We start from the raw sequence: 24,701 nt of genomic DNA, 5'->3' as shown, positions 1-24,701 counted from the left end.
TACCCCACATACCAGCTGTAATTTGGTGATTACAAAGACTTAATCCCTGTAATTATAACCTTTGAAAATAACTTGGAGTTTTGTAAAACAGTTGATAAAAAGAGAATGACTCACATTGCAGATTAACGAGCAAATAGATAAGCCTACTGATTAGCCTTGATTACACCTAGTTTAACACAATGCACACACAGGCATGTTAGTAACTAATACAGCATTTACGTCAATTCACGAGATTAAACCCTCACAACGATTAATCAGTGCAATACTCGATAATTCAATCGGATTCACAACGAATAACAGAGCATAGTCCGAATTCGAACAGCACTCTAATATTCAAGTCGAAATCACGACGAATAATCAAAGTACAAACTCAATTGAGCAGCACCCGGACTATCGTTGGATAGTTATAATCGATCGGACGTTGAATCGTAATAGCGATCGAGTTATTACCCTGATTGCGGCAGCGTTTCGTGATCGTGTGTGTGTGTTTATAGTATAATAGCCTGATCTCGACGTACACAGTAGCTATTTACGTCGTTTTAACATCTCAGTTTACATGCCAAGGTCGGCTATTTATAGCAGAAATTTCGACACGCTTACGGACCGTATGACTAACCCCTTACGGTCCGTAAGGGAACCCGGTCAGCTTACGGTCCGTAAGGCTAACCCTTTACGGTCCGTAAAGGGTACAGCCTACTTCCTAGCCTAGCTGAGTTCGGTTCTTAGCTTTGGTGATTCAAAATTCTGGCCAATCAGGATTTAGAAACGATTTAAGTTGGATAATTATCAATTAGGGTTTACCCCCTTGAGTTTTAGGGGCCCTGATCCTGATTCCGATTATTCCGGAAATTTCAGGGTTTATGCCAAATTACTTGGGTGTCTTAATTAAGGTTTTCTTATTAGATAATTATTATCCTAATTACCGGTTTTATTGACAGTTGTTACAATTATGATCACAACATTTGAAACTTTATCAGTTCGCAAACATCCACTATTCGAATGGCCATCCGTTCGAATGGTCATCTGTCCGGATGACCATCCGCTCAGGTATTCTATCAGACACTTTTACTCGATTTTCACACCATTCGATACTCTGTTCCCAACCGGGTCAGCACTTAGAGGACTTATGCTCTGTTCCCCGAACCCAGGCTGATCCAGCGCTCCCTTCAATTCAGTCTTAGTAGTGTTTGGTTTAAGCACCCACTGTGAGTATACTCGATCCCTTTTTGTTTTTAAACTCTTTTGGGATGCAACATGTATTCTATATATCAAGACACTTGACACTTGAAACTTATTTGAAACATACTCTATCTTCATTAAACATGAAACTTGAAACTTGATACTTGAGACTTTTATGCTATGTGAACGTTTAATCCTTGTATGTTGTTCCGCCTTAACAATGGTAGCGCTATAGGGGTAATGCACCTCCCCGTTAGTCTTTGGGGTATTGTTAGGATGAGACATATAACCTACTGTTAGTCTTTGGGAAAGGTACTTAACGCATTGGAAACTTGGGCTATCACTTGGACTGCGTAAACTAGCATGGTGAAACTTATTATATGTTTTCATGATGGATATGAGTTTTAAACTATTATGCTACGTATTCAAACTTGTATTTGTATGCTCGCCAACATTTTTGTTGATAGTATTTTAATACATGTTGCAGGTTGATAGTAGCTGGGATTCAAGAAAACAAGCTAGCATGATGCTTAGAAACCCATCTTAGTTAATTCAGGAAACTGAACAATGTTTAAATGTTTGTGTTTTTGGATACGTTTGTGGTTATAAGTTGTGGTTGATGTTTTAGAAAATTTTATGAAACTTGATTAATCAATTATCGAAACAATTAGTGTTGTGGAATGTCTTGAGCAATTTGATTCGCTTAGTGTCACGCCCCGATGTTTCCGCCATAAGTGGGGTGTGACAAATCATAACGTATTATATGTGACCCAACTTATACAAAGAAAACGTAACGGGTATGAAGAAAAATATGCACATGTAATCGAAAGAGATTAATTAGAGCTTTCAAAAAAAGGGAGAAAAAGAAACCATAATTTGACTCCACTGGGTTCGAAACGAACTTTACGAAACATACATAAAATAAACACGAAAACATATTATATTTGACCTGAATCATTTCCCAAAAAAAGTTTACGTCGAAACGTAGAACAACTTGAATTTATACGAAAACGTACATAGAAATATGCATGTAAAAATGATTTCTTTAAACGAAAACGTATTATATTTGACCTGACTCATCTATAAAAAAAATATATGTCGGAATGTAGAAGAAATCATATTTACAGATACCCGTACATAAAATATGCACGTACAAAATAGTTTTTAAGTAAAGGAAGTATAGGGGTAAACCGAAAAAACTTTAGTAAAAAAATTAATCGGTTAAAAACGTTCGTAAAACCGTGCCAAGTAGCACCAATGCCACAACCACATCGACTCTCAACATCGTAAAAATAAAATAGATAAAATGGTAAATATTACACTAAACGAAAAGCAAACTAAAATCGTTGAACCACGTAGACCCGTTACAGTGTCTTAATGCGAAGAAATTAACCAGAAACGTAAAACGTAGAAAATAATAACCTAGTCGATCTACGACCCGCCCGTTTCGGCGAACTTTTCAAAAGGGGAAAAATGAACGCGTTGTGATGGGTATGTCAAATATGAAACAAAATAGAGCAAAAACGTTGAACCTCACATGCATGCTACGACATGTTAACTCGCAAAATTTAGAACGAAACGTAAAACTTGCGAAAGATAAAAAGTATGGGGGTCGAAAGTTGTAAATAATAAAGTGTTGTGTTAAATTATAATAGATGGAAAACTTTGGGTTAAAAGTAAAAAAATGAAAAGGGGTTAAACTGTAAAATATGAAATGTTAAGGTTAAAATTGAAAAATCAAGTTTTTTTTAAACACTCCCAAGCACAAGGTATAAGTCATGATGCACATATAACTTTCTTATTTATATATGGAATAATTATCTAGTTACTATTATGTTCTTTTGTATAAAATAACTAAATGTCACAAGGAGATTGTTTCCTACACTTTGTAGGAAAATAAGCTTTGTAGCCAACTCTTATCCTATATATTACACACACACATATATAGAGAATGGTTCAATAGGGAACACTAAAAAAGTGGGGAACCATGTTTTTCACATGTTAAACTCAAAATTAAATTTTCAAAATTTTTTCGGAGTTTTGCATATAAATACATGTAGAAGCCTTTTTAATAAAAAATGAAAACTAACAAAATTTAAAAAAATAAAAAATTTAAAATTTATGTAAATAAAAAGTGAGTTTAAGTTTGCAAGTTTTTTGAAACATATATGAAGTTTGGACTCGAGTTCACTAATTAGATTTTTTAGTTATAAACAGAGAGGATGTATTATGCGATGGTGAAAAACTTATTTTAACCCTCTATGTTATAAGTTTACGAACTTTATTAGTAGATTTAAGAAAAGAATTCTATTGTTTAAAATAGGGGTGTTTATGAGTCGATCCGATCCGAGCGAAGGTCTGCTCGTGCTCGGATTGAATTACAACCGATCTGATTAGATCGAATTTGCAAAACCAAGCACAAAAGTGATGCTCGTGCTCGGATTGAATTTGAATCGAGTGGATTGTTTTCGCTCGGTTTTATAAGAAGACATTCTCCAAAAAAAACAACATTCTTAAATTTTTATCACCAATTCAGTGTACACTGTACAAAAACTTTTTAAAAAAAAGCCACCTTTTAACTAGAGTCATAAAAATAACAGCCTTCACTAAAACACGTATAACCTGTGTATACTGTACACAGATGATTTCGGGTTCTTTTAAACGATGTAGCTGTACACACTGTATAACCTGTACACAGGTTATCAAAACACAAAATCGACCCATATAATTATAATTTCCTTCAAGATTATTCATAATCATATACTAGATTGGAAAGTATGTGAAGCCAAACTCTTTATTTCAAAACATAAATTCGATCCATATAAGAAAACTGACATTTACTTGAAGATTTAAATTGGGAATGAAGATGTAGTGGAGTCGTTGGAGGTAGGATAGTCGCCAGAGCTAGGTGAGTCGCCGGAGATAGGGCAGTGTGTGCAACTGAGCGTGACTACGTGAGTGTGTGCAACTGAGCGTCTGAGCGTGAGTGTGTGGTTGCGTTGTGTGCGGCTTGGAACAATGGGGAAGGGGAATTAGGAATTAGATTTAGGGTAAGGAATGAGCTAAGTATGAATGGGGGCTACTTATGCTTATATTATATATAGAGAGAGCGGTTAACATACAAAAACCCTTATCATATTTCACGTACGCGACAATACTGACCATCAGATCAACTTATCACGCACGGATAAGTAATCATGCAAGTATCAATTATCACGCATGGGCATCAAATTAACGTGCGTGATTTGTACATGTTTGCGTAATAATACACAAAAAATGCTCCCATGCGTAATTAGGTTTCCAATTATAACGTGCGTGATTTTCAAATGCACTTGCGTAATTTGGTCGGGTACGTTATGTAGGTTAAGCCGTAATGTACATTATATTTTCTATATATATATATATATATATATATATATATATAGGGTTAGGATCGTGTGAGAAGCACTAGGCTAATTGAGAAACTTGAGAAGCATTATGGACCACACATTTTGTTTAAGCTTTTCGTTATATACACATATGTATTATTTAAAATTGGCTATATACACATGTGTATAATTCAAGATTTGACAATATACATATATGTGTATAGTTGATTTTAAACTATACATATGTGTATATTACGAAAAGCTTAGGGAAATGTGTGGTCCAGAATGCTTCTCAAATTTTCTCAAATAGGGTGGACTTCTCTTAGGATCCCTACCCTATATATATATATATATATATATATATATATATATATATATTATTTAATAAAAATAATTTGAGCGAAACCGAGCGATCGACAAGCGAGCGAACCTTTGCTCATGTTTGGCTCGTTTTCAAATCGAACCGAGCCAAGCGGCTCATTTACAAACTAAGCGTGAATCGAACGAAAATTTTTCTGACATTTTTCGAGGCGATCGTGGAACAGTTTAGAAAGCCCTTTAAAATAGTTGTTTATACTCATTGGTCAACATGTTTGATTTGATCTATTATCGCTCTCCCAAAATTGCTAGATCTTTACCATCGTGGAACAGTTTAGAAAGCCCTTTAAAATAGTTGTTTATACTCATTGGTCAACATGTTTGATTTGATCTATTATCGCTCTCCCAAAATTGCTAGATCTTTACAACGCTTAAACTAACATTAATATAATAATATTCATTTTTCTTCAAGAACTAAAGTCTAAAACCCTACCTTCGTCACAAAAGAATATGACAACCGTCCATAAAGAAAGATACGGTGTTTATTAAGAATATTATATCAAACCCGACAATTCATAATGTTTGGTATTCCCTTGTGGTCGTATGAGAAAAAAAGATTATTTGTCTTTAGCCTTTAGTCAAGATGGTTATGCAAGTAGGGTCAATCCTTCATGATGTGACTAAATAAACAAGATTTATGAGAACAATTATTTATGTGTGGACTATCCAAACAGATCACTATTTACCATTTCTCTTTAGGTTTTCCTAACAATATAGTCTCATAAATTAGTTGCTAGAGCTATATTCATATGTTATTATAATATAATAAATTAATATACAAAAAAAGGCCAAAGCCCTAATTGGTTAATGGGCGACCGGATATGAACCTATCCAAGGACTCGGAATTTTTGTCCTTGATAGTAATCTTTTTTTTTTCTTTTGCATGATAGTATTCTTTGAGAAAGAAAAATAAAAGTAATGAGATATTTGAAAAAAAACTACTAACGATTAAAGTTGGTTTATGGTTTGCTAATCATTAACCGCTAAAGATTTGATTATGATTGGATCATTAATCATTTCTTAGCTATTTTAAATATAAAACTATTTGGTTATTAACTAAAGGTTTTGATCAAAAGATTTGAGTGTATTGGACAACAATTGATACAGGATTACAAGAAGTTACAAGCCTAAATAGACAATAGAAGAATCTCAAGATGGAAACTAATAAAATGGAAATGACGTGCACGGCTATCAATATGCTGGAGATAAGGATGGATCCTTGATGGAGAGTAAAACACGGAGAGGGAAATATGCATAAAATAATGCAATCTCAATACTCCCCCTCAAGGTGGAGCATGCAGATTTCGCATGCCCATCTTGACCAGCAGAAACTCGAGTTGTTTGGTCCCCAAAGCCTTTGTGAGAAGGTCGGCTATTTGTGCCTTCTTGTCAACATAGAGGGGTTTGATTTCATGCGATTCAACTCGTTCCTTGACAAAATAGTAGTCCATTTCCATGTGCTTTGTTCGTTCTTGGAAGACTGGATTATTTGCGATGTGTCGAGCTGCATTGTTGTCACAGTAGAGTTGCGTAGTTCCATGTTGTTTTGTTTCTAGTGCCTCAAGCAATCAACGCATCCATAGAATTTCACTAGTAGCATTGGCCATTGCAACCCACCCGGATCATAACTCACCATACTACCTCCACCCATCCGATTATCCGAGGTAAATGCACGTCAACGATGCGTTAACCGACAACAATTACCTTGACTGGGTCCAAGAGATGGAAAATTTTTTGTTTGCCAAAAACAAGATAGGTTTCTTCGATGGTACTCTCAAAAGGCCAGAAGCGGCTAATGCACATTATATGGCATGGATGCGATGCGACGCGATGATCAAGGGATGGCTCATACAGCCATGGAGAAAGAGATCCGAAGTGGCGTACAACACATTTCCTCGGATCTCTTTCTCCATGGTTGTAGTGAGCCATCCCTTGATCATCGCGGCGCATCGCATCCATGCCATATAATCTGCATTAACCGCTTCTGGCCTTTTGAGAGTACCATCGATGAAACCTATCTTGTTTTTGGCAAACAACAAATTTTCTATCTCTTGGACCCAGTCAAGGTAATTGTTGTCGGTTAACGCATCATTGACGTGCATTTGCCTCAGATAATCGGATGGGTGGAGGTAGTATGGTGAGTTGTGATCCGAGTGGGTAGCATCGGTTTTGGCGAGTTCTTTGTTCATACTGTCTGTCATATTGACAAGATGGTGAAAAGAGTGTTAAGGTTTTGAGTTTGAATCGAGCGCGATGATCACCACTCCATACCATAAAGGTTTTGATCAAAAGCTTTGTGTGTATTGGAAAACAATTGATGTAGGATTACAAGAAGTTACAAGCCTAAATAAGCAATACAAGAATCCCAAGATGGAAAATAATAAAATGGAAATGAAATGCACGGCTGTCAATATGCTGGAGATAAGGATGGATCTTTGATGGAGAGTAAAACACGGAGAGGGAAATATGCATAAAATAATGCAATCTCAATATTAACAATAGACTTTATAGTCTTTTAAGCATTTCATTAATATTTTTATAAAGATATTTATTGATTATATATCATAAATATAAACATGATTTTTATAAATTTATTTAAACCAAATTATAACAATGCGTGGCTAACGACATCATGCATTAACTTACAATAATAAATGAAATGAAATAAATCTAAGAAAATAGAAAAAAAAACTTTAAAGTTAAAATCGAGGTTTCATGTATTACGAGTCGTATAACTTTAAATGAAACAAGAGTTATAACTCTTTTATCTTGGTTTCTTAAATTTCATGTATGTTTTTCCTTTAATAGTGTGTTAGCTTTTAAATCTACATATAAGATCAGAATTTTCTTTGGAATAGGGTGGAGTTGACAGGTTTAAGTTTTTCGTAGTGTTGTAAATGTCTAATACTATTTTTTTTTCATAACAAAAGTTCTTTTTATATTTAAAAAATGTTCGATTTACATCCAATAAATGTTTAAAAAAATAAAAAAGTTTGGTGTGTTTTTTTTTTTTTTTTTTGAGTTTTTTACTAAAAGAAGTTTTCTCTTGAACCCTTACACACACACATATTGTCACAGACCCCGATCCTAAATCCTCAGGAACGGGCGGTCGCGAGCCAGTTTTGCTGGTATCACGTTATTGTCTAATTTGGCAGCGGAAATTTTCATCAGGACCGTAGTTAGAAAATATTTTATCAGAGTAAACCACCACATTTTATAATATTAAACACATGGGTAAAGCCCAAGTTTCAGTACACATAATTTCATAGGGATACACCCTATTTTATTTAAGAAAAACATCTATTTCTTTTTAGGTAACTTTATTGCCACTTTTCCAAGCCTTCAGTGCTGTCCAACTGGCTTCTATTTGGCTTTCACATTTTGTTACCTGAAACGCGTTTTAAAAATATTTTGTCAGTGGTAAATACTGGTGAGTGAATCCCAGTTTAATCAAGTTGAAATACCAATCATTTTACAGTATTGAGGGCGCATCCGCAATTACATTTGTTTCCAAGATATAACAATTAACACCAGTGGTACTGTCATACTCAACTTGTGCAATGTTACCACGCCAGTAACAAATTTTGTATACAAAACCCCAACATACCCACTATAATTGTATTCTTACTTGTACTCAATAACTGCTCAATATATATTAAATTAAGTGAGGTTTTGTAAAAACGTTTAACAAAAAGAGGATTGCTCATATTGCTGTTTTAGATTATCCTTTAGGGTTTCCTGGTAATAATCTATAAATTACACAAATGCACGTGTGTTAGTATAATAACCCATTTTAACATTAGTAATACCCTCCACGAGACGGCATTCCAACGACTACGTCGTGCAGAACCACGACAGCCGTTACGGAACCCTAGATCAATCGGGCAGAGTATCTAATACGTCTCCAGGGGTTATAATACTTACATCGTAGCAGAACCTCGCTATCTAAGGGTATAATACCCGGAAATTATGCCTACTATGAGAGATTTTCGAGATACAGAAAAGAAAATGAACGATTTGCTATTGAAGCCCGAGGCCTCCTTATATAGTGCCTGATTCTCACATTTACGCGGCCCGCGTAAATGTAAGCAAGGGCTTACGCGGCCCGCGTGGCCTAGGGGTCTAGGCGTAGCTGATCCGGGTCATCACGTAGGTTCAACAGGTGTTGGGCCACGTGGCGGCCCAGGGTTTCGCCATATATCACTCTGTCGCGGCCCGCGTAAGGTTGAGGTGTGGCTTACGCGGCCCGCCTCAACTTAAAATTCAACGAAATCAAGGTTTAACCTTGATACCGCCCGCGTAAATGTTGGGGTGGGTCTACGCGGCCCGCCTAAACTTCATATTTCTTGTTTTTAATTTATTTTTAAAGTTATGTTACGTTTCGGGCTCGGTTTTCACATACAAGGTGTATTTAAAGACATTTTGGAATATTTTAAATATTTTTATGGTGTCGGAAATTATTTGAGGGTGTCGGTTTACGTTAGGGTTGTTATATATATATATATATATATATATATATATATGGTTAGGGTAAAATGAAAACGTATATGGGTTGTGAGAATTTAGAGAACTCAATCTTACGAAAGGTTTTTTCAAAAAAAATTTTTTTACCAATAATCGTAAAAGAATAAACTTTTCCAATAAAAAACCCATTCTTTTTTCATCTATGACAACTGTAAATGTTGTAAGGGGTCAAAAAACACCACTTTGAACTTTTTACGGTCATCTTTATAACAATTTAATTTAGGGGTGTGAAAAAAATGATAGTAAAACTCGCTCGGAAAAGCCGAGTTCTTTAAATTTTCACAACTCGTAAGAGTTTTCCCTTAATGTGTATGGGGAAGGATCATAAGAAACGTCTTTTTATGAGAAAATTCGAGAAAACTCTATCTAGCAATTACTAACCCCTATACTCTAATCTATAAGTCCAAAAAAATAAACCTTAAATATTTAAATAAAAAACATTTTTTTACCTTTTTTATTGTTTTAAAATATTTTTTTAGTTTTTAGATTTTTATTACTAAAAACGCTTTTACATGTATTTATATGCGAAAGCTTCGAATTTAAAAAAATTAACATGGTCGGTTTCCCAGTTTTTTGTGTTCGATCCCCATTAAACCATCCCATGCATGCATGTATGTATGGGAAGGTTTATTGCAGAATACAAAATATTACGAGAACACGCATAAAACAAAATGAATCACATATTTTTTAATCCTACAAAAACATAGAAAGTAAATGAAAATGTTATAAATGTAAGATTTATTGTTTCTCATACTAGAATTCAAAACAAAAAATACAATTTTTTTAGTTTTTATATAACCTACACATATGTAGATTATCTGTATGTTATATTACCTATATATATAGGCTATGTGTAGGTAAAATTATATGATTTTTTATGTATATACATTATAATAAACATATAGACGTAAGAAACGTAAAATTTAAAAAAATTGAACCTAAAATTCTAAAATTTAGTGATTTAGAATTATTATTTTTTTCTCATAATAATTAGTGTTTTATAACAATTTGCATCCTTAATATATATAACTTGAAAAGTGTGAAGATGATCAGTCATGCATGGTTTTACATATTTGTAACCAGAGATTGAAAGTGTGTTCTGATTTTGTTCATTTCTATACTCCTCCGTGTATTAATTTGAAAATCACCATGATTGCCTTTTATTTTGTTTTTATTTGCTGTCCCAACCTACGTCTCTATACATCGCAACATGATACGTTCATCATTGCTTTCAACATAAAATTCTAAGTCTCTTGAGTGTTTTAAGAGGGTTTAACTAGTTTGATTATAGCAACAGTATATATATATATAGGGTCAGGATTTAGAGAAAACAGTGGAAAGTGTGAAAACGGTAAGAACGCTTATGGATCGTCCGATCAAAATAATCTATGGACTAGATTGGTGCGGTGGCGTTTTCGTAAATAACACGAATTCTATTAAGTGGACACGCTTCATTAAAGGTAAAAAAGTCTTTACACTTCTATATCAAAAAACCAAACTAATGAATAAAACGTCATTACAGGCCAAAACACATCCCTATATAAACAAAACATCTCAGACATAAAAACAACCCCCCCCCCCCCCCCCCCGCGAACTTGAAACGCCATATTTTCTACTATACACCATTCATATTACAAACGCCAAAGTCTCCAAAACATCAAACACACCTACTCAAAACGCCATATTTAACTATATACCAATCATCTTAGAAAACACCAAAACACTCAAACATCAAAGAATCCAAAAAATCGACGTTTCTTTCAGATACACTATTAACTCAGTAAAACGCCAAAAATGGCAAATATCGTTTCTTATGTATTCAATATTGTTCTACGAGAAGTTTCGGAGAATGTATTCTTCCCTGAGGTGCTGTGACTCAAATAACATTTTGTTGTATGAGATGGACAAATCATAAACAAAAAGATGTTGGTGTCAGACTTATGTCATTTTTTGTGTTTTGTTATTGATGAATATTATAATAGCATGAAAAGACGAATGACACTGATGAGTGGTTTGAAGATACATATTCAAACAAAAAACTCTTGTCATTTTATCTTTCCAAACGGCAACAAAAACACAAGCATGACAAAGCCGAACCGCCAGTAAACATGTTTCAAAGAAAAAAGAGACTGATGACAGTGAAGATTTGGAAGATGAATTGTTTCTATTTTTATTTTTTAAATTTTCTTTTTCTGTTGTTTGTTATGTATTTTTCAACTTAGAATAAAAAAATACATTATATTAATAAAACGCCAAACAGTCATAATGCAGTAAAACGCCAAAAACTCCCAAACTATACTAAAAGTGATTTGGAAAACTATTATTAAAAGCTAAAAATGGAAAAAACGCCAAAACTACTTAAAGCCATTAAAAAACGCCAAAATTGAGAGATGGAAAGTCTATGACCCTAAAAACTCATAAAAAGCTGAACAAAAACAGTAAAAATACACACAATAACTGAAAAGACGGCTACTTTATTAATATCATTTATTATAAATAAAATCCCGCATAAACTACGCGCCAAAAACATCCTATAAGAGAGACGTCTCTACACAATCAATTGATCACAAACCAAAAACAAACGCCATGTTTCCTATAAACCACTCACTTTAAAACGCCAAAAAAAATAGTTAAAAAAACCACAGATGCGGAACCTCGTTTCTTCTATATTGAGTATTGTTCTGAATGAAGTTTCACTGAATTGATTCTTCTCTGAGATGGGTATCTCTATAACCTTTTGCTGAATGAGATGGACAAATATTTATGAAAAAGAGACTGATGACACTAATATGTCATCATGTCACTTTGTTCTTGATAGATATATTGATGGCATAAAGGGATCAATACATTCGAGCAGGCGTTGATCTTCAACATGTCACCAAACAAGTATATATCAAACCAAAATAAAGGATGCCACAAAAAACAAGCATCTTTTAAAGACGGACGTTATGTAGGAAAATAAGGATCTACATAAGGTATTCAAAACAGGTTCAAAATGCCAAAAAGGTTAAAGTAGAAGAGGCTGATGACAGTGAAGATTTTCATGAGAAGTTAGATTATAACTTTTAATTTTTTTTCATTTTCCATTGTTTGTTATCTAATTCTCTGATGTTTATTATCTAATTCTCTACTAATAAAAAATTGAGTATAAAACGGCAAAAACTACAAACACCAAAACGTCTGATAGTGTGAAACTGTGAGAACGGATGCTAGCAAAGCACGGTGTTGCTATATAAAACGCTAAAAAACGCCAAACAAAGTATTACTGGAAAAGGCAACACTAATTGACAGATGAAATTGAACGAAACAGTAATTGCAAAACAGTAAAATGAAGAGACGTTAACATTGTTGCGAAACATTTATTATACACGTGTGTAGATCAATGGCCAGGATTTGTTCACTCAGTTCGCAAATACACTAGTGTTCACTCTAGAACCCCACCCTACTTGGCACAACAAATGAAAGCCATACTTAGTTAAAACGCCAAAATATTTACAATAATCCTGATATAAAAACAATAAAAACGCCGCGTATTTGTTAAACGCCAAAAATGGAAAGGTGATGTGACACACGTTTAAAAAAAAGAATATGAAAGGACAAAAAAGCCCATTCGCCCTTCTGTATGTCGCGTGACACGTGTTGGGTCAAGATGCGTTCTCACCGTTCTCACACTTTTGGGAGTTTTCTCCTGATCCCGTTTATATATATATATATATATATATATATATATAGAAACGGGATCAGGAGAAAACACTCTAAAGTGTGAGAACGGTAAGAACAAATCCTGATCCAACACGTGGCGCGGGATATGATCATGTGTGAAGGGTTTTTTTGTCTTTTCAATCTTCTTTATTTCCTAATTTCGTGTAATATGCTGCTTCATTTTTGGTGTTTAAGATTATTTTGGCGTTAATTATATTCATTAACTACTGGGCGTTTTATTGTTTCTTGGATCTGTCACGTTGAATTAATATTTTTTGTGTCACATAGATAATTTTTTTGGTGTTATGGCATTTCCCAGGTCAAATTATTGGCATTCGTGACGTTGTTAATAATTCATTATGATTCATTAATATTTTCATAAGATTACAATAAGACCAAATGAAAACAAACTAATAGTAACAAATTTTAGATTCATCATCATCAAAAAATTTTTGGCGTTATGGCATTTCCCAGGTCAAATTATTGGCATTCGTGACGTTGTTAATAATTCATTATGATTCATTAATATTTTCATAAGATTACAATAAGACCAAATGAAAACAAACTAATAGTAACAAATTTTAGATTCACCATCATCAACTTTTAGATTGGCTTATAACGTCATCACCTCATCTCTTAAGGTTGTAACACTTCTCATCTTTTCAGGGTTTTGGCGTTCTGTTTTTAATGGCGTTTAGTCAATCATTGGTGTTTTTAATAATACATTGTTTTGGCGTTTTATATATTAACAAGCTGCTGATGTATTATATCCTAACCTAAACTTTATTGCTAGTCGTTTCATGTGCTTGATTATTCTAATTATCTAGTATTCGGTACTCGCAATTTATATGTAATATTCAAAGAGTATCCCAACTCACCACACATAGACCTTGATAAATGAAATTTCTTGGCTTTGCCACTTATTCAAAATAGTTAATTTCCTTATTGGACAATGAACACTACAAGCTTCTGATCATAACATAAAATTTGGTTATGAGGAGCAGTTTATATAACACAAAACAATGAGTAAACGATAGAATAATGATAAAGAAAAGAGAAGTACCTTTCTCGCCAACATAACCACGCTTACGAAGACCTCTCTTCGTAGACCATCCTACACTATAAATAGATTCAACATTTTTTTCGTGAAGATCATTTCTTGTTGTTGAAGACTAACAGAGTCGCTGGAGCTCGACAAACTTTGAGTTCTGTCTCAGGACCCGCCGACCCGAACCTTTAACACTCATATGGTCTTTCCTACATATCAAAGTCTTTTACCCATGTTGACCACACATGAAAAATCTCTTAACCACCAAATCTAGTAGTGCCGGTGTCCCATAAAGAAGTGGTTGACTTCCCGATTTTTGACCCATCGACTTTGGCACGTACTCTTACTCGGTACAGACTTGACCACGTGAGGATCCTAGCACAATAACGAAAAAATAGCTTTTTTTGTAAAGAAAATATAAGTCAAATATGATTTCGCAAATTCAAGTTAATATCAAGTCAATCTATGCATTCTATAACCAAAATAGCAATAACCTCACACATCACACTATTTATGATAAGATTTAGACCATTACTATATTTAATCATGTCACAAATTATAGAACTTCAATGACTTAAAAGAAAGATGCTTTTAGGGTCTTACCGTTTACCTACAATATTGTATTTTCCAGAATAAGATCCTAATTCTTTGAGCAGATCACTCATATCAACTACTCCTGTTACGTTCAATGAAGCTTCCATCTGTGCTACTCGTGATCTTCTAGAACCATTGTCGTTGCTTTAGACGATTTCCCCAATTTCCTCTGAGATTGCTTAGCCTCTTGCACAGAGACCATATCATGGTCAACAAACGCTACAACGTACAGGTCATCATCTGACATCTTGTTCCCGAAAGCCGGTTTTGAGCCATTAACATTACAGTTAACACCTGAAAAAATTATATTATTTCAATAATATTCTAATTTTTCTGAAATTGTTTTAGGATATTTTATGCATTAAAAATACACTATGTGTGAAGTCTTAAACTCATTTGACCGGACTTTGTTTTAGTAGTTCTTTTTCTACATGAATATTGAAAAGAAAAATTAGTTCCATTCCATGGATAGAAAAGACTTCTTGAATAATGTCTTCCTTTTCCAAATAATTAGCTCCATCCATGTATAGAAAAGATTTCTTTAATAATGTCTTCCTTTTCCAACTAATGCAGTTAGTGAAAACAATCAAATAGATCAGTAAATATCTACCATACCTTAGCATTACCATGTTTGCAAAAGGTCAGCGACTGACTTAATGAATACACTTACATATAGCCTACAGGTACAATTGAAAAGAAGACGAATTAAGTGCTGCACACATTAATCTCATAAAAACAATAATAAGTAAAAATAAAAAAATCATGCAGACATTTGATAAATGGTCAAACAGTCCAGTGAGCTAAGAATAAGTCAACTATTAAGGAATGTTAGAACCTCACTTTCTTAATCATTCATCGTAAAATCCATAAACTTGAGTGATCTACTGTGGCTATTTAAATAATTGTTAGCTAGATAAATTGAATTGGGTCTACTTAAATTACATAATGGGGCACTCTAAAATTACCAATGTTTTTTCTGTACTTGTTTGGTAAAATTAGTGTCAGGTAGGTCAAACATGTATCTTCGGTATGGATCTATTGGTTTGCTCAGATTGGGTTGACCTAAAACTTTGTGTTAAAAAAGATTAATGTTTTATTAATATCTAGTGTTCCAAATATGAGTGCCGATTACACATGGAGATATACAACATAATGTGAGAGAACAATTACTTATCTCAAGGATATACAACATAATTTTAGGATCATATGAAAGTAGCATGGTAATATATTTTCCATTATATGTATCTAAAGTATTCTTACTGGAATATAAAAATCCCTTTAAGTGTTTACCCTTTGTGTATCCTTGCTCAACACCCAAAGAAATTATAAAATACTCACATGCACGTTCATATGCATGCCAAGTAGGAAGCATGCTTAGAAATATATCCCCTAACCCAGCATGGAGAATGTCCAACAAATTATGAACCTACAGATGTATGAAAGCAGAATGATCATTTGAGGGATATTAACAATAATAGATGAACATACAAATCATTCAATCATATAAGTAGGAACATCTCTGGGACAGTCCAATATGGATCTGATACTTGACCCAAGCAATCTGCACTTCTTTTTACGGCTCCTAGAATTAGTGACCCGTCTGACTCTGCTACCTTCACTATCTCAGCCTACGAATCATTCAATCATACCGTCAACCTACAAATCATAATACTTGCAGATATTGCATTATATACCAAGATACCTGAAATAACATGATCCCAATTTAAAAGAACTAAAGAATTTTATATGTTCAATTCTGCATATTTCCATCTTTACAACTTACTGAATACTGATACTCCAAGTTACGACCATGAATGTTCCAGCCTCAAGTAAAGCGTAACATGAGAGAATTGTGAAACTCAATCGCTATGTATGAATGTCCAACCGATTCATGTTTTGTATGATTTAAATTATATATTAATAAAAAATAGATAGCACGAACCATTTAAATTACCAATTTGGTGAAGTTAAAATGCAAACCTTGAAATTTCATACAAATCGACATTGACACAAACAGTTGATGTGTACCTATATATTCCACCTTAAACCACCAATTAACAAACTTACAAAACCCAACTCCACACACAAAATTATCATCTCATGTGAGACTTCCGATTTCACATTGATAACATATTGAGATATCATCAATTAACAAACTTACAAAAAACATAGAGGTTAAACAAAAAAAATCATACTTTCATAACAAAGGAGTGCATTATTATTCGGTCGCCTTGAAGCTTACGCAACAATTCAATGAATATACATTTCAAAAATTTAGGAGTTAAATAGCAAAACGACCCATTCGAATTGCATATATTTGATTAGGATCTAATGGAAGATAAAAGGAACGTCTTCTGGTATAAACATATATTCCTCAAGAATCAAGGAAATATTTAAAAAAATTATCGTCAAAATCAGTCAAATCAGTGAAACATGGATAAACACACTAAAACCTAGAACGAATCAAAGCTAGAAGCTAACCTGAAACAATTCGTCGAATCCGAAACACATCTTTGTAAAACCTGATTGAAAAGAATGGATGATTTTGGGATCTGAGATCTAAATCGTTTGCAGGTTCTTAGGGTTTTGCGCAGAGAGAACGTGAGAGTGTGAGGACCGAAGGCGCTTGAATGGTTAGGGTTTCTCAAAACATATGAGCGGTTTTTTAGAACGGGGATGGATATCCATTAACAAAATGCGGACCCATACATTTTCCCGCCGAAACCACATCTAAGAGGCCCTAATATTGCGACATGTGTCCCAAATTATTTTCGTTTATTATATATAATAGATATAATAGATGTTTAAAGTCTTTGGCTAAGTTTGATGTTTGCGTAAATTCCATATATATGATGCAATGGGTTGTTTCATAGTGATAAAACAATCCCAACTTCTTGTATAATATTGATAGATTGGCATACAATAATTGAGACTATGTTAACAGATGTTGACAATTGCATGAACTTGGTTGAGGAATGTAGTTAAATTGGTAGCCTAAAAATAACGCCTACCGGGTATCTGATGAAATGCCTAAATGAGTTTGTTGAACTTAATTGTGCATTTGCATATGTTAATAGGTAGTTGACCTTTAAAAGTCAAACTGACCTATAATAAGATCGAATGATAATTTTGATATAAAATACGTAAGGTGGGACAGTCGTGATAAATGATGCTAATCTAACCATCTTGCGACTGATAATTGATAGTTTGACGTTTAACAAGGTGGAAGCTTGGGAAGAAGCGGGTCAAAAGGATCAAATACGGGGGAAAAGCATAATCGGATGCAAGGTAAGTAAAGCTTACACCCTTTAAGTAGAACATCTACTTATGTATTGATCTAGAACAAGGTGATCTAGTATTTGAAATGAGTCTTTAAAATACGATGTTCTAACACGAATCGATACGGGTCGGAACAAGTGAAAATGGTAAGAAACCATATTTGATGGTGAAAAGGGTAAAATGGTAATTTGGTTATGTGTTGACGAATTAACAAGGAGTTTTGAAAAGTTACCCTATAGTGCAAACCATAATGGGTAAAAAAGGTAAAATAGTAATTTGGTCATGTGTTAACGAATAAACAAGGAGTTTTGAAAAGTTACCCGATGGTGTAGGGGTGTGCACGGTTCGGTTTGGTTTTTGGGTAAAATCAAAACCAAAACGGAAATGTCGGTTTTTGGCTTTTTAAAACCGTTTGGTTTCGGTTTTTTCGGTTTTGATTTTTTTGGTTTTTATGTCGGTTCGGTTTTTCGGTTATTTCGGTTTTTGGAACAAAATTATGTTAGATTCAAAAAAATATAAAGTATAATTTAAAATATAAGAATCTTTATTATATGTTTACATTTAAGTTATTATAGTTAACTTCTTTAATTAATATTGTTTATTGAAGGGGTAAGGTCCCAAAAACCTTGCACAGGTGCTCGAGACCATACCACAACCTCGTCAATAAGCTCTCTTTAGAATGAACCTTGCGCGACCGTGCACAGATTCTAGAAGAGAACTTAAAAAGAAAAACAATATTTAACACCCGCGCGCCAAAAGGAATTAATAAGTCCTTAAGCAAGCTCTCATGCAACACATAGGATAAAATCCTAACAATACCTCCGTGCAAAAGTCACTCAGACTTGGACAAAAATAACCTCTGTCATAACAGAATTAGCATGAGGAAGAGTCACATAGGATTACAACTGTAATCCTTCTAGAAGGCTTTATCATGCATCAACAATCGGTTATAACCGAATGGCCACGTGGCATCATCTTGGGCAGTCCCCAAAATCACGATGATGGCACCAAATGGCAGGAAAATCCACACTTGCCCACTTTCCACGTGGCATCTCCCCAGCCATCGATCATAATTGCGATTCGTGTGTGTACACATCCGTTAGTGATTAACGGTGAAAGGAATAACCGCTCACGGAAATTACTTTCCGTCATCTTTCCGATCAACAGATTTTCCCGCCCAAACTTTGGCTATAAATAAAGGATAATTCAGGTATAATTCTTCAAGTTACACTCACTTCACTTTACAATCACTTCTTCTTCATCAAAACCTATACTTATTCTCACGCCGGAGGGCGGTCACGAGGAGAACCCCCCTTCTCCCCGTGGCGAGTCTAACGGCTGTTTGTTTTGCAGTTGTTGTTCGAAGAAGGAGATCACTCACCCCTGAATCAAACGAGAATACCTAACCCTTTTATGCAGATTCAAACCCCCTGGTTCAAATGATTCCAGTCAATTAAACCAGTGTTTCTTCATTGGCGCCCACCGATTTCTCAGTTTTTATTCATACCTTCTCGTTTTGATTTACTCTTCCATCTCTGGTTTTTCAATGGAAGAGACTCCAACAAACCGTCAATCCAGCCCCGGCCAAATTTCGCACATAATACCTAAGTCGAAGGGATTGTGGAAGAGGCTTCGGGTGATAACGAAGTCCAGTACAACGATAATCATCCGATTGACCCTGTTACTCCAGGAGCACAACCAGAGATCCCGATAAGTTCAATTTTACCTCCCGGTGAAACCCCCATCTCGTGGTATGTCAGATCCCAAGGAGCAATAAACACCGTATACGCACAAATTTGTGCACTGATTGCTCCTCCCACTCAGTCACGAAGACCTGCATCTCGTACACGAGCACCGTCTGCACCTCGTGCTTCACACCATGAAGCACCATCACGAGTTCATGTGGAAGACACATAAGTTTACTCCAGATCTCCTACAAGGTATGAGTCTACTCATTCCGAGAATCGACGAAGAGAGTATCATGATGAATCTCATTCCCCTTGAAGGCAATCAATCCATTCTCGGTTGGGCCCGCGTTCCTACCAGAAGCGGGACACTCACACCGACGAATATGACAAAACATACCAGGAGGGAGATAACACGAGTGTGTTTAGCCGGCTGCATCGGGACCACAAAAATTAAAAACCTTGTGCGATTTATAACCTGGATGCAGAGCACGATTACAACTTAATCTACCGCCCGACAGAGGCAGCGGAGAATTCGAAGTTTATCAGTGAGATCGCCTTAGCTCCCTTGGAAAAGGCGAAACTGCCATCAAATGTTCGAAAATTCAATGGCATGACAGATCCGGACGATCACCTTCGTGTTTTCACTAGCAAAGGCCTGGTAGGAGGTTGGACCTTGCCAATGTTATGCCACCTATTCATGCAAACACTGACAGGCACAACGCGACTGTGGTTCGATAACCTACCGGTCGGGAAGATAACATCATGGGTGGATTTCAGAGAAAAATTCCTGGTGCACTTTAGCCAACAGCGGAGATCAATCAGTGACACTGCCGATGTGATAAACATTTGGAGGCGTGATTGTTGGTGCATATTTCGTACGTCTGCCACTGTGCGAATAGTTAGATAGAGGGTGTGTTGAATATTGTATTGAATAGAGAAAGTTGGACAGGTTTAGATATTGTAAAGGTCCATCCGTACGGATGACCATCCGGTCGGATGGCAATCCGATCGGATGGACACATAGTGTTAGTTGCCTATAAATAGGGGGTTGGGGCTCCCATTTAGACAAGCTTTTGGTTCCCAGAGAACACATTCTGTCCAACTGGTCTCGTGGTGCTGTAAACGTTGAATAATCAATAGAGACGAGATTGAAATTGACTGCTCGGTGTCGTATTTCTGTTTCTACTCCCTTTTTAGTCGTAATAAACGCACCGAACACGTCGGATCTGGACCGAAGCTCCGTCAAACTCCCAGGATCCTCGAGTTAGCAGTGGTATCAGAGCTACGGTACCGATTTAATCGATCTAACAGTCGGTTAAATCACCCGAAGCTCATCAATTTTGGGTTAAACGGGAGTTTTGACGTTAAACAGAGAAAATCATCAAAATAAAGGTTAATTCACGGATGGATTTTGGAATTGAAGCCATCAATCTGTTCGGAATTGTATTGCGCACAATCCTGTGAAGTTTCATCGTGAAATTCACACAAATAAAGATTCTGGATCGAAAAAAACGTGATTTGGAGTGTTCTTGAGCTGTTAGAACTTTTCAATCGAATGGCAATCTGATTGGATGGCAATCCGATCGGATGACTATCCGATCCATATCACTATCTTGAAGGCTTATTGAAGGTTAACTGCTTTTCAATAGAATGGCAAACCGATCGGATGGCAATCTGATCGGATGACCATCCGATCCATGTCACTATGGGGTGTTTGAAAGATCAAGTTGTTTTCAACCGAATGGCAATCTGATCGGATGGCAATCCGGTCGGATGACCATCCGACACTTGTGCCATCCGACACTTGTGCCATCTGACACTTGTGCTATCCGACACTTGACATTCGACTAGATGATCAAATGCCTAAAAAGGCATTTTTTTATCACAACGACGAGGAGAGTCTCTAGAAAAAATTTGGTGATTGACAATTTTTTTGGGTTTTTAACGACCAAGCTGGGTTGTTCGGGGACACCGTCGGGGGATTCTGTCACACCCCAACCGATGGCGGAATCATCGGGGCGCGGCACTGAGCGAAACAGATTGTTCAGAAGTTTCCACAACAACTATCATACAATTTAGTTATATAACACGTCCCATACCGTGTCCCAAATAATAACAAGTTATCATAGAAATCAACTAAACAATATGGGAACTGTTCCGACAACTCAAGTTCTTAATTATTACAGACCGAATTAAATATTGTTTTAAGACTTCTAGACGGCTAACTATAGATCTTACTGACTACAGGTGCCAGTACAAGATCTACAGATAATTATGACCCTGGAGCAGGTATGTGGGCACTGTCCTAAGGTCACAGGCTCCTAGAAGCTTATTATTGCCTCGCTTCCCTAGCACGCTAGTAGCTTAAACACCTGTCACATACGTTAAAATAAAAGTCAATACATATAATGTAAAGGTGAGTACACAAGTTTGATATAGCATATAAAGTTCGAAAAGTTTACGCATAACCAAACACGTACACAAGGGCAAACGATGCATGTAAATTATCAACATGGGACCATCGATACCAATGACTTCGAGTTGACTGTCCGAGACAGTTCGCAATACATGATTACCACCGTAATCCATGCAAGTAATTGTCCTTAGCAACCCCCGTGTAAACGGGTGCTGAGTCCAAACTATAGTACTACGTTGCTAAAGCAGGCAGATAGCACTCCACGTGTAAACATAATAAACAGCAATCATTTAGACAAGTAATACATGCAAGTAGGTTAGCGTTCAAATAGTTTGTGTTGTTTGTGAATTTGATAGATTACGTATGTAACACCCAAAAGTGCGGAAAGCAAAAAGGGATCGAGTATACTCACAGTGGTTGATTGTGGATTGAAAGGAGCATTGAGAATAGGTTAGCCTGAATAGTTCGATAACAATACAATGAGTAATGCGGAAAAAGTGAACAGTGGAAACTGGATCGGATAGACCATTCGATCGGACGGCTGTTCGATCGAGTGGGCTGTTCGATTGGGTTACAGTCCGTTCGAACATCCCGTTCGATCGGCCGGCTGGCTCGATCGGCTGGTTCCTTCAAGTGGATTGTTTCTTCCTTTGATGTGAAGGATGTGTTTGTGTATGATGGTTTGTATTACCTTTCAAGTTGGCCGATCGAACAGTCCGTTCGATCGGTTGGTCCAACCGATCGGTTAGCATTTCATTGTTTTCAAATATGTCACTCGATCGGTTGGCATGCTCGATCGGGTGACATTCCAATGCTTCGAAAAGTCTAAGTGTCTTGAAGTGTAGTATCTCATGATTCGAGTAGTAATGATTACAATCGAGTGGCGTAGTCGATCGAACAGTACCTCGTCAATACTACACTTTGTGAGTTGGTGGTCTAAGTGCTAGTCGATCGGTTAGCCTAATCGATCGGCTGGCGTAGTCGTTCGACTAGCTGTTCGATCGAATAGCCTAGTCGTTCGGCCAGCTGTTCGACTTGGTTAACCTATCGGTTAACACTTGGTTATTCCCGTTTATTGTTGATGTTTTAGAGATATTTTGACTACGAGTCGAACCACAAAGCTGAAATCCCTACTTAGTCTACTGACTCGAGCAGGAATCACCCAACTCGGTCAGAGACGGTTTGGAACCTAAGTTTAACGTTTAACCCGAAATCGGTATATCTCTCGGTAGAACCCGAATCTTGAACCATGTGTTTGTTTAGATTGATTTATAAATCGGTTCAAGTCTCGTTTTCACCGGTTTGAGTGTAAAAGAGTTGAAAGATAGATGAAAACCCATCTTCCAATCCTTTCCCACCGTGAAATGTTAAGATCTTTGGAAGATTTTAAGTTATTTATGTGGAAATCGGTTAGATCTAAGCTATTCATGGTGGAATGATGTCAAAACTTAGTGTTCTTGAAGAACACATGATGACATCACCCAAGAACACCTAGATCTTGGTGATTTCATAGATGAAATCCAAGTTTTGAAAGATAGAAAGATGTAGAATCGATTAATGAACAAAAACGTACAAGGATTAGAGTGAAATACTTACCGGTTCGAGAGAAATCTGAGATTTAGTGAGAATAGAAGGCTGGTCGGTCAGAGCTTTTCCAAAAGTGGAAAGCTTGACAAGGACAGCCCTATTTATAGGCTTCCAAAAGAGGAAAGGGGCAGCTGATCGAACAGCATCCCTGATCGAGTGGGCTGCTCGATCGAACAGCCTGTTCGATCGGCTAGCCTGTTCGATCAGGTTGCTCTGTTCGATCGGCTTGTCCTGTTTTGAGTATTTCGCGACGATTTTTGATATTTCGACTTCGATGAACGATGATTTGAGAATGATAGAATTTCTAATCAACTTACTTTTAGTCTCAACTACTATATCTAACATACGAGCATCCTTACAACCATTTCGAGTTCGATTTCCATTGAGTTTAATTCACCCTTGAGTCTTGATTGATTTTGATTGATTCACCACACACTTTAACATAAAGTAAGCATGCACAAGTAACACGTAAGGCACACACACACGTATAAAAGCATTAAAATTATCCACACTTGAGTTCGATGATTGATTTGATTAGCTTGATTATTGATTGACTAGCTTTATTGCATTGTTACTTCCTATCATTCACAGTCGGTCGTTGATTCACAGTTCGATTATCGGCCGATTAGTTTGATTATACAACACTTACTCCAAATAATATGAAAATCAAAATGAAACTAAAATGAAATTAATCTTTATTGATCTTTAATTCCAATAACAGTCAACTCTTGACTTTGACTTTGACTTTTGGAAAAACACGGGGTGTTACAGTCTCCCCTCCTTTAGGGAATTTCGTCCCGAAATTAGGCCGAGAACCGTACATCGCCGTGTGATCTTACCAATTTGATGCTTCAGATCTATCTGAATAACTGCGGGTACTTGGCCTTCATGTCACTTTCGAGTTCCCAAGTGAACTCCGCGCCTCGTTTGCATTCCCA

At 35.9% G+C, this 24,701-nt stretch overlaps 1 protein-coding gene across 1 annotated transcript; it reads right to left on the bottom strand.

Moving 5' to 3' along the window:
- Nucleotides 1-6,727: 6,727 nt before the first annotated feature.
- On the bottom strand, nucleotides 6,728-7,126 carry LOC110892537. Its single transcript, XM_022139693.1, has one exon. The coding sequence runs from the start codon at nucleotides 7,124-7,126 to the stop codon at nucleotides 6,728-6,730; it is 399 nt and encodes a 132-aa protein (XP_021995385.1).
- Between the last annotated feature and the right edge of the window lie 17,575 nt (nucleotides 7,127-24,701).

This window comes from Helianthus annuus, chromosome 12 (assembly GCF_002127325.2).
Source record: "Helianthus annuus cultivar XRQ/B chromosome 12, HanXRQr2.0-SUNRISE, whole genome shotgun sequence".
NCBI lineage: Eukaryota > Viridiplantae > Streptophyta > Magnoliopsida > Asterales > Asteraceae > Helianthus > Helianthus annuus.
The sequence above is the reverse complement of the archived record's forward strand: the minus strand, read 5'-3'. Positions and strand labels throughout refer to the sequence as shown.

Bases quoted from the DNA above. Each gene is read 5' to 3' on its own strand.
- LOC110892537 (XM_022139693.1), bottom strand. From the start codon at position 7,126: ATGACAGACAGTATGAACAAAGAACTCGCCAAAACCGATGCTACCCAC.